Source organism: Camponotus floridanus, unplaced genomic scaffold (genome assembly GCF_003227725.1).
Source record: "Camponotus floridanus strain SB8 unplaced genomic scaffold, Cflo_v7.5 scaffold43, whole genome shotgun sequence".
In the NCBI taxonomy this organism is placed as follows: domain Eukaryota; kingdom Metazoa; phylum Arthropoda; class Insecta; order Hymenoptera; family Formicidae; genus Camponotus; species Camponotus floridanus.
Window position 1 is genome coordinate 1,444,034 of NW_020229581.1, and position 10,878 is coordinate 1,454,911.

At 35.2% G+C, this 10,878-nt stretch overlaps 1 protein-coding gene across 9 annotated transcripts in view; it reads right to left on the reverse strand.

The window, feature by feature from the left end:
• The window catches only part of LOC105255291 (protein bric-a-brac 1), a 51,589-nt gene extending 41,182 nt beyond the window's left edge, over nt 1-10,407 (reverse strand). For 2 of the 9 annotated variants that reach the window (XM_011264492.3, XM_011264493.3), the window contains exons 1-3: nt 4,710-5,226; nt 3,493-4,046; nt 2,338-2,517 (exon numbers count right to left, since the gene is read on the reverse strand). In XM_011264492.3, coding sequence (XP_011262794.1) covers nt 2,338-2,517; nt 3,493-4,046; nt 4,710-4,821 — 846 coding nt within the window. In that variant the 5' untranslated portion in view covers nt 4,822-5,226. The other 7 variants (XM_011264491.3, XM_025411749.1, XM_011264488.3 and 4 more) reach the window with 6 other exon arrangements.
• Between the last annotated feature and the right edge of the window lie 471 nt (nt 10,408-10,878).

A 10,878-nucleotide genomic window follows, 5' to 3' on the forward strand; every position in this document is an offset into this window, starting at 1 on the left:
ATCGCAAGAAATATGTATATATATCATCATCTTTTTTTTATAAAGTAAAAATACTAAATCAGCTTTATGAAATATATATATATATATATATATATATATATTTATTTATTTTGTATTTTTAACACAATAAAATAGTGTATATTATAATAATGTTCATATTATTTTTTTATACAATTTTACATACAACAATAACTTTAACATCAATAAAATCATTTCATAAAAATATGCAAAACTACTAAATTACATTTAACGAAGTATGAATGCACTTGTAAAATTGCTGATGCAATAAAAACATGATGGATAAAAAGAATTACAAAATTTAAAGTTAAAATAAAAGAACCGAAGAAAAAGATTTAGGAATATCGAAGAGATTGTGGGTAGTCATATAATATGCTTGTAACACATTCTGTTACAAGTTTCTCATTATTACAAGTTTGATTAAATTTTAAAACGAATTATTAAAAGAGACAAGAAATTTTGTTCAAATATGGTATTTACGTGAATATTGTATTTATAAATCATTAATTTAATAATAATTTCTTTTAAATTAATTGAGCGGAACGGATTACAAGCTAGATAGGCACGAATAGAATACGATAAATATCGAGGCTAGCAGGTCTTTGTCGCGTAAGCGTAATTTTTTTTTGCTTCGCTTTCTTTAGCCACACATAGATTATGTGCTTTGCACTTATCGTGATGGTTCACGATCTCAAGTCTAAAATTGCCATTTCCCGCTGCGAATGAAGTGCGAATTTCTGGTATGGATTCACTCCATTTTCTACAGTATTTGCAAAACATAAGATTCGATCGTTCATCGTATTGCAGCCAGGAATATGTTTCTAACCATCCTGGTCTAAATCTACCGGCCTTTCTACCTTGCGGAATAGAACGCTGCAAATTCGCGCATAATGTTGATTGAATTACAGACATTCCGGGTTCCTGATTGATTCGTAGCGATGTATGCACATCACTGTCAATTGTTTTAACATTCGAACTACATTCGGGTAACGAATAAGATTGCATTGGATAAACATTATTGTTTTTATACGAATTGTGCGAGTTCACAAGTACGGTTTGACTTAGATTATATGAATTTCCAGTAAATTCAGATGTAGTTCCTGACATATTGACACAGAGAGAACCTCCAGCCATGATGGCACTTTCGCGAGAAACTTGCACCACAGCCGAATCTGGACGATTTGAAGTCATGTTCTGTACATCCATAGTTTCGTCACTCTTCCCATCTCTCTGAACCTCCCACTCCATACTAGTCTGTCAACAGAGAAGGAAAGGATATGTGCTTAATCAACACATCTCGATCGATTGATCTCTTTTAGCAGAAAAGCCAATTCTGTAATCTCTAATTAGAAAATCCCTTCCTTCCCATGTCTGTTTTGACTGAGTAGTTGTAGGATGACGGTAAGTAATCGTCATCAATTGTGGGAACAGTAACGAAACTCTGTCATAGGAAAAATTATTTCCACGATATATGTTACGAGAACTTCGCACTTCATTCACGAATATGCAAAGCGTTTTAAGCGAGAAGAAGCATAGAGCGTCTTCGAAAAAAATTATTACGGATGCAATAAAAATATCTTAATGAATAAATAGGATCAGAATTACATGCTGGAATAATGTAGCAAAATGCCTTGTTACATAAACACCTCACACCACAGAATATTCACAAGCAATTTTATAAAGATATGCATTTTTTAAAAGACATAAATGTGTAAATCGATACATCATTCTTTAAATATAAAAATAATTATTAAAAAAATCATGTTTTATTATATAATTATGGAAATAATATATCAAGCAATTATATATATATATATATATATATATATATATATATATATGTGTAGCGTACATTTTTATTAATTTAAAATTATATATTTAGATAAATATAAAAAAATGTCAAATATAAAAGCAAATATTTAATTCATATAGTCGTGTAAAGTCAGATAAAAAAGTAAAAGCATTTCTTATCTTTTTTATCTTTTATACCGTCATGATATAAAAATATATATGAGGAAAAAAATAATGTTTCCTTATATGAATAATAATTTTTAAAATATTTATCACTTTACACTGATAAAATAAGAATAAATACATATATATTGTTACATACAAATTAAATAACATGCAAATTTTGAAAAATTTAAAATATTTAAAATCACTATTTTGTTCACTATTGTGTTCAAACATGTGTATATTTATTGGAAGGATAATACACATGTTTAAAACTATATAGATGCAAGAAATATGGAAAGAAATAATTAATTTCCAAAAAAAAATTTAAAACATGTATAAAAGCACAAATAAAAAATTACTTACAGGGAGGGAAATATTGTCATGGAAGTCCGGTAAGTGATGATCCACCTCTTGTTTTATAGAAGCCTGTGGTTGTGAAGCAGGAGATATGGGTCGACCACCCTCTTCCATCTCAACTCCCAGGGCGTTATTTAACTTTGGAATTACAGAAGGACTCGATTTGTAACTACACTGTGAGGATGCCTGAAAACAATCAATTAAAAAAATTTTCTCAATATTTTCTAAATGCTACATCTCTTTCTTATTTCAACAAAAAATTTAGTTAAGGGTAAAAAACTATCAATAAATTATGTTTGTTAAAAATAATAGATGGAATTATTATATAATTATTACATAGAGATAAATTTTTGTTAAATGATGTCAGTAATAAATATTATGTTGCATCACATAGATTTATAGTTAAATTATGCCTGATATCTTGGAACGGATAAATTATACCTCATTTTGAACACATACAATTTGTACATTAAAATATATAGAAGACACCTTATAGTAATATCTGTCTCATGAATTATACAACAGACACTAGCTTTTGGCCTAAACTCTCCAAGGCTACAAATAAAGTTATTTGGAAAGCTGTGCAATCACACATACACACACATATAACATTCATCAATAATATTGTATGAGTCACAATCAAACAGATCTTTAAGCAGTAACATATGTTTACTGATATATAAAACAGAAATTAACTTTATAAATTTATTCACAAAAGTTTTACACAAAACAATATTGATGTAAAAATTTTTAGAATATATTAGTTTATTTCAAAATCAAAAATTTTAATAAAAATATTAATGTGTAATTTAAGCGATTAACAAGGAAAATATAGTATATCTATTGCAAAGCAATGTAATGCTATTGCAAAGCAATGTAACGAGAAGTAAAATAAAATTTGTATTTATAAACTACATTCTAACAAAAATATTTGTAGAAAATTACACTTGTATATACTTAAAGAAAAAATATTCTATTATTGTTCATTTCTAATATGATTTTCTTTAATTTGGTTTAGAGTTAGAGTTCAAATTTAAAGATACAAAAGATAATAAGATGGAAAATGTATAAATTATAATAAATGAATGTTAAAAAGAATAAAAGTAAAATGTGTCATCCATCGTGAGATACAGTTAGAAAAAATGACATATATTTATATACCTGAGAATCGGATAAGAATCTCTCACTAGGCGGACCAGAAAGGGAAACATCGTAGCTGCCTGAATGTTTTCTTTTTCTTTTCTCAGGATGAGACTGAAGATTAGGCGAATCGCTATGTCTGACTCCAGTTTGCGTTTCTGGCTCTGGCGATGGACTCTTTTCCTCTGTCTTGTTATTTACACTATTATCGGTGAGGCCTCTGATCTGCAATGCCTCCGCTGTTTTAAGGAACATCGGTAGCAGATGCTGACTAACGTTAACTTCACCCTTATACATAAAGTGCAGCAACGCCTTCATCTCCGTATCATTGACATCTTTCAGGAATATAATTGGATGGGGATGGGTGTTTTGTATGAAAATGCTCTCAAAATATGGACTGCATGCAGATAGTATGGTTTGGTGCGCCTTGAATGTCTCTCCAACACAAGCCAGGGTCACGTCACAAAGTGCCTCTCTAGCAAGTAGGGAGCTGAGAACGTCTGTGAGGTTGGCTGGATGATTGTTCCACCGTAGACAATACTGCTGGTCCATCTTGTCTATCTCCAATCCCGACCCTACAACCAAACTAGTTGCCTTGAACCGTCTACATAAAAAGTTATACTCAAACCCTGGCTAACTGAATGCCTCCCTAACCCTTAAATCGCTACCTCGCACACTTCCTCCGCGTACACTTTCCTATCGTCCTGACGATATCTCCCAGATAGATTAAATCGCGGCTCTAAACCCGCGCACAACGTCCTCCGTGCTTCTGCAAATGTGCCACATTGCAGTATAACTGTAAAACCCTTCAGGGTTCACGCCGCGCTACTATACGTGCAGAAAACATTTTTTCGCATAACCTTAGCGCCCGATCGAAGTAATCCGCGACGGATTCCTACGCGATAAGCCGCGACACGGGGACCACCGCGAGGTTAGATCACTAATTGCGACGCAGTACGTGCCACCCACGTATACGATAATAATCCGATATATTCGGAGGTAATGTTTTTGGCAATGTCAATATTCGCGAGGCTTGGGCGCCATTGTCGGCCGTGCTCGTCTAGCCTCCACGAGCCTCCTCGCGAAAACTCGATTTGTTGATGCCCGATTTCTAACCACTCGTCCTACCTACGGCGCATCGCTTTATTTACGCCGATCTGACGCAGCTTACGCGTCGTACATCGCGCACCCTTCGCCAAATATCGCCTCTATCTAACGTGCACACGTCGATTACTCACCTCTCGCAAACTTTTTGCCATTACAACGCCACCCGACCCTTAACGTCCACTGCCATACCAATCTGCCAATGCCTACGGCCTTATTTTTAAAATACTTTTGACCTTCGTGCATCTGCCGCGGGGGAATGGCGCGAAGGGCGCGAGGATTCAAACGTGGTTAAGGCAACGCCGCGTCGCGTCGCGTCACGTCGCGTCGCCTCGCGTCGTCGATGTCTTCTGCCGGATCGCGTGCCAGATACGCGTTAGATGCTGTAATCGCGGCCCGCGATATATCCCGCTCGAGTGTATCGCGCCGGAATACAAACGACCGCCATATCGATCCGCGATGCCGGCCTTCTTATTTTCCGAATAACGCACGCTTTCGCACGCTTACGTACGCGATATGGCGCGCGAGGCGCTCGATTCAAACAGTGCGTTATATACCTCTATCGAATACTTTTAACTTTACGTTTACCTTTGCGACTCATCGATTTTCACGAAACGCGTGGGAATATTAAATTCTCATCTATCAAACGCTTTATAACAATCGGAGATATGTATAGTGTGATTTGTCTTTTTGTTAAAAAATATTAACCATACAATTTGGAATTATATTTTAATGACGCAAACTAAAGATCTATCTCTATCCATTTATTATTTATAAATTCGTGTCAATATTCGTGCAAAATATTTATTAAATGCCGAATTACAACGATTATTGAAAGACAATTGATTTTTTCTATCATCGATCAATAATTCTGCAATGAATAGTGAAAAAATAAATAACTAATTTATCCGAGCTTAGGCAAATGCATTAAGATAAATATCCTCATCTTATTGATTTTTTGTCATATACAAATAGTGCTTTCGTAATTACAGTTACAATTAAAAGTTGTGATAGATTTTCAGCAACGTGTAATCTAAAGAGCAAATGAAGTTACTATTATATTTAGAGTTGATACATTTAAAAAAAAATATAGCCCTAAATATAATAACTTAATTTCATCCGTTTATCTAATCGTGATTCAGCACTCATTTTAACACGTACATTCGTTGCAAAGCTTAGTTTATGAGAAAAATCAGAGATAAATAGAGACTATATAAAATATATTTAATCTCCATATATCTAATTTTTTTAATATATACTTTTAATTAACTTGTTTCTTTCAAAATTTGATTAGAAATTGTGCTCTTCGTTTAATAAAATCTAACATTAATGTGTATAAAAAAATTAACAGTTTTTATTACTTTAAAATGTTTTAATTTTTTTTAAAGAAATGTAAATATGATTGCAGAGAAATTAATTTAAAAATTATTGAACAAACGCATTTTTGAATCATCATAAAAAATACGAATGTGATATTTGCATATTATTACTTGTGAAATTTAATTTTTTTTTAGATAGCAAATTATAAATTAAAGAAATGTCAATACAATTTTATTACTACTAATGTATATTTTCCTCTCTATACATTTTCGAAAACAGAAACTAGTAGTTTTTTATATTTTCACAATACACTCTATGATTCTTTACCTGCTTACTTATTTTACGACACGTATAAAGAAAGATGCTTTATTACGATGTTAACACATTAAAAAAAAAAGTTTAGCGTTATTATTCCTTGCGTCGTCTTTCTTGCCAATGTGTGAAATTCTGGGAATGTTTGTACAAATCGCGATTGAGAATGAGGATTAAATTCGAGAGTGCAACTCGCGTAAATATCAGTTTCCAACGTACAATGCATCGCGTAAAAAAGAGATTCTCATGGTTTCATCCATTTGGTTAAGCATGGAGCTTAAGAGCGCAAGAAAAAACAATACGCGCACGTTTCACGACTGCATTTTCTTTCTAGTTTTCTATTCGTCGTAGCTACTGAAAGAGCTATACTCGTAATCAGTCGAAAACAGTATTCGATACATTAAAGAGAAAATTCCGCGAAAGAATATTTTCCATTTCGTGAAAAATCGCGATGTACGAATTGGACCCTTTAGCTTCATTTGACGATAATAAATGATAATTTGCACAAACCGTGAGTATCTGATATTAATTTGGTACTATCCTTCTCCCTTCTTTCCCCTTTTCCACAAATGATAATCGTGTTATTCACGCGAAATCAATAGGCAACGGGGAAAATTGGAAAATCTCCTCAACCGAGATTTCCAACGCGGATTTACAAGCTTTGAACGGCTGTTAACAGATTTAATCCGCGCTTTCATCGACATCGCTGAAAAATTATGACTCACGAGTATATCTCGCGCAAAGATAGAAATGCGATAAATGAAATAAAATGGTCGTACGTCAAAACGATGATACGATAAACGCAATGTAAATGAGAAATTCAATATTCTCGTATACTTTTTTTTAACGCAATAATACCGCGATTTAAAAATACCTAATTAATCGCGTTTGCGATGAAATTTTGTTGCGACGTACGATGCAATATCTGTCGTTTAAATTCAATCCCGCGTTTTCGCGCTCCATTTCGAAATAGCTAGTTGGAAGCTGATCTGTCTCCGTACAATCGGGATTCATTTCGCAATCACGGACATGTCCTAATTGTACTCAGTTCTATATCGCAATTTCCTGTTTTTCCTTAAATGAGATATTAATCATGAAATGCGAAATGCACTACATACTTGTTTATTTGTTGGCGTTTAAAAGACATGGAATAATATCACGTTTAAAAAGCTCCTGGAACATCAAACGAATACATATATACATATATACATATACACACACACATATATACGCGCTGTGTATATATATATGAAATTATATATTGGAGAATTATATACTGGATATTCTGTCGCGAGTAAGAATTTAAAATAACATGTGTCAATATTATATTGGTGAAAATACGCGTCGTCTATTTTCAGAAAATTTCAACGCATCTCAGTTAACAAAAAAAAATCGAAAAAAGAGAGTGGAATATTTTGCTGCACAATTTCGAAAATTAAAAAGAATTTCAATATGATTCTACAATATATTTTGATGATTAAAAATTACATGTCCAATTATAAACTCTCACACAGATAATATTATAGCTATTATTAATAATATAAGAGAATCTAGGATTTAAACTCTTCTTTTTAAATATATATAAGTCAATTAAATCCAACAATAAATAATTAGTCCGATAATAAACCTGATTATGCAAAACTATTTAGTCACACAGAGTTCCCATCTCTCATTTATTAAACTAAACGCGCGCGCTAAGAACATCCCGATACAAAGATTCTTTCTAGCCTGACTTAATAACAGCCTACAAACTTTAATAAGGATTACGTAATTATAATAGTTTGACTACGTCATACGGTTCTTTATCTTCTTAAGTAAATCCGCCCTCTAACGAGCTACTTACAGAGATGATTCGAGAACAGACGAATGTCATTCATATTTTCAGGTAATCAACGCGAAAAGAACTTATGATATGTGAATAAAGCGTCGAGAAATTTAAAAGACTCCTCGAAATAATTTTTACTCGATATCGTGCTCGGGAATTGATTGAAAAATATCGTCAATACAAAAAGAGAAAATTACCTTCTTTTATCTCACTTAATGGATGCAACTTATGAATATATTTAAATATATCGATATTACATAATTTATTCCATGCATTTAATAAGGCTAATATTCTTGTCAAAGAATGATTCATCCTTTGACAAAATACAATGAAAATATTTTCTTTTTCTTGGAAAAAAAACAGACCTGTGTATCCTGCGTGTCGGCAAGACGTCGGCGATCGTCCACGCAATTAAGCGAGGCCGACCTTGGCCTTTTGACGCCGAAAGCGTGACGTTGGTGCCATCGAAATGCATCGGCGATCGATGCATTTCCCGCAGCTGCAGCGCGGCCGCGCGGGCTGGGAAAACGCCGCTTTCGGCACAAAGCGATGCGGCGCATCGGCGCGCTTTATCTTCTGGACGCTGCCCGAAATTCATCTTGGACGCGTAGATCTTCGCACGCTGCGAAGGCGAACGCGGACGCGCGCGTTTTTATACCGTTGATGGATCAATGGTGAACGCCTTATCGCATTCCCGTTTTCTACAACTATTATATCGACTATTTAACCGAGTCTCTCGGGCTTTTTCTTGAGCAAAGTACAGTTCGCGAGGCGTAAAAAAATAGATTTTCGCTTCGAGCGATGAGTAGAAAAATAGAAACTACTTGACTCTTTTCCGTGACTACTTTTCTCTCTCTCTCTTCCTCTCGTTCTCTCTTTTTATATCTTCGTCGACGTAAACGCGCAAAGAACCAAAGAGACGCCAGCGTCTGTCTCCGAGATTCCCGCCTGGCGCCTCGGATCGATTAGGAATTGAAAGTTCGAGTCCATGACGCAAACACAAGCGATAACGTGCAAATATTCGGAAAAGCTCTATGTAGAATGCTCGCGCCGATAAAGGACGCACTGCTGCACATTCGGGCGTGCATTTTCCTCGATTACAATACATTTGCGGGACGAAGAAGACGGTGTATGCTTTGAAGCACGAAATCTTCAAACGAAATCGTTTTCTTGCGAGCAGATGCCACACCATTGACGTAAAATCTCGTTATAACATCGCCGTCACACCGAATACGCTATGACTTGGTAGCAAATACGAAGCGGAGAAACGTATTCGAGAATTCCGCGCTCCAAAATATCCCTCCAAATGACTCGAGAGACCAAAGTAGAACGATCCGAATAATAGAAATGCTTTGAGATGTCCCGAGCAACTATGCTCGCGAAGGTGATGGGAGTCGGAAAACTTTGGAGAACTAAGCTCACTCGGGAGTATCTGTCTCTCGGAACCATCACGAGAGTTATTCGGCTCGTCTTCTTGCGAAAGTATCTATTTCTCGATTCGCGACCCAGAATCTCCGAATGATTTTTCTTACATCTTTAAGCTTAGACACCTTGAAAGAGCAAAAGAGGTCGGAAACATTTTTTCTTTTTTTCCATTTTAATTTGCCGAAAGAGAAACGTCCGATCGGAGTGATTAGCGATTGAATGGATGCTGCTTGTTGACGGCAACAGCCGTAGCTTGAGTTGGTGAACATAAATGTCGCGCGTAACCACCTAGACGATTATAAGAACGGCGACACAATGATCGCGTCGAGAGGGATCGCAGAGGGGATGTTTAATCCGCGTTTAGCGGGCGTATCTGCTGCCGGGAAAACAAAGCGGCCCGGACGTCCTTTGTTACGTCGGAAAATAAAAAGGAGTAAACGCATCCTAACGGTGAAGTTAAGCGGGAAAGTTATCTGCGATTAGCGCGCCTCGCGATAAACGCGCGATTAAATTTGCATAATAAGCGGCGAATTATTTCACGACACGGCACTACGCGGCGGATTAAAAATTAAGCTTGACGTAGAGCGACAGCATTAACCACCACGCGTGTATATATCAGAGACATAACTGCTACCGCGCGGGAAAAATGCGGCCAAATACGTTGAAACGCGAGGCTGAAATTAGTTAACATTTGTAGCCCTGCTCGTAATTAACGCGCTATGAATCGTACAGCTATGTCCGCAGAAATTAATTGAAATCAATATGGCAATATTTCCTGCGGGAGAATCGTCAAATATTATATTTTCCGTTAAAAGAGCGATGCTAATCGACACCGTTCAAATAGAAGCATCAGCGCTTGTAACTCACATTAAAGTTCAACTGATATTTCATCTTTTGATAATACCCATCTTTAAATGTTACGTTAAAATTTTCTACTTTTATGTAAAAAAGCTTTTCTTTTTCATAAATTATTTATACAATAAGCAAGATTTTGTTCTATATAAGAGTCTTCTTAAAAAATTATTCTCTTGTTAGTTATTTTTCAATAAAAAAATGATAAGATAAAAAATTTATTTCTACAAAAATGTCTTAAAAGCGCGATGTATTTTATCGATCGTCTAACGCGTGAAAGATGCGGAAATGAAAAAGAAATTATATTTCAGAAATGTTACATTTTTGAAAGGTTGTACTCTATCGCTATGCAAAATTTTCTTTTATCAAAATCGTTCCCGCGAACAAGGAAGAAGCGAGACCAAGATAAGCCCGTCTTGGAAGGCACGTTTCTTGAACGTGGCATATTTCATCGGAAATGCCATGCATCTTTTACTACTCCAAGCGCAGTAATAATATTCGCGCAAACGAATAGCGAAAATATGGAAATTCGAATCCGACCGTGCCGTGCCACCGTAAATAATTGCATC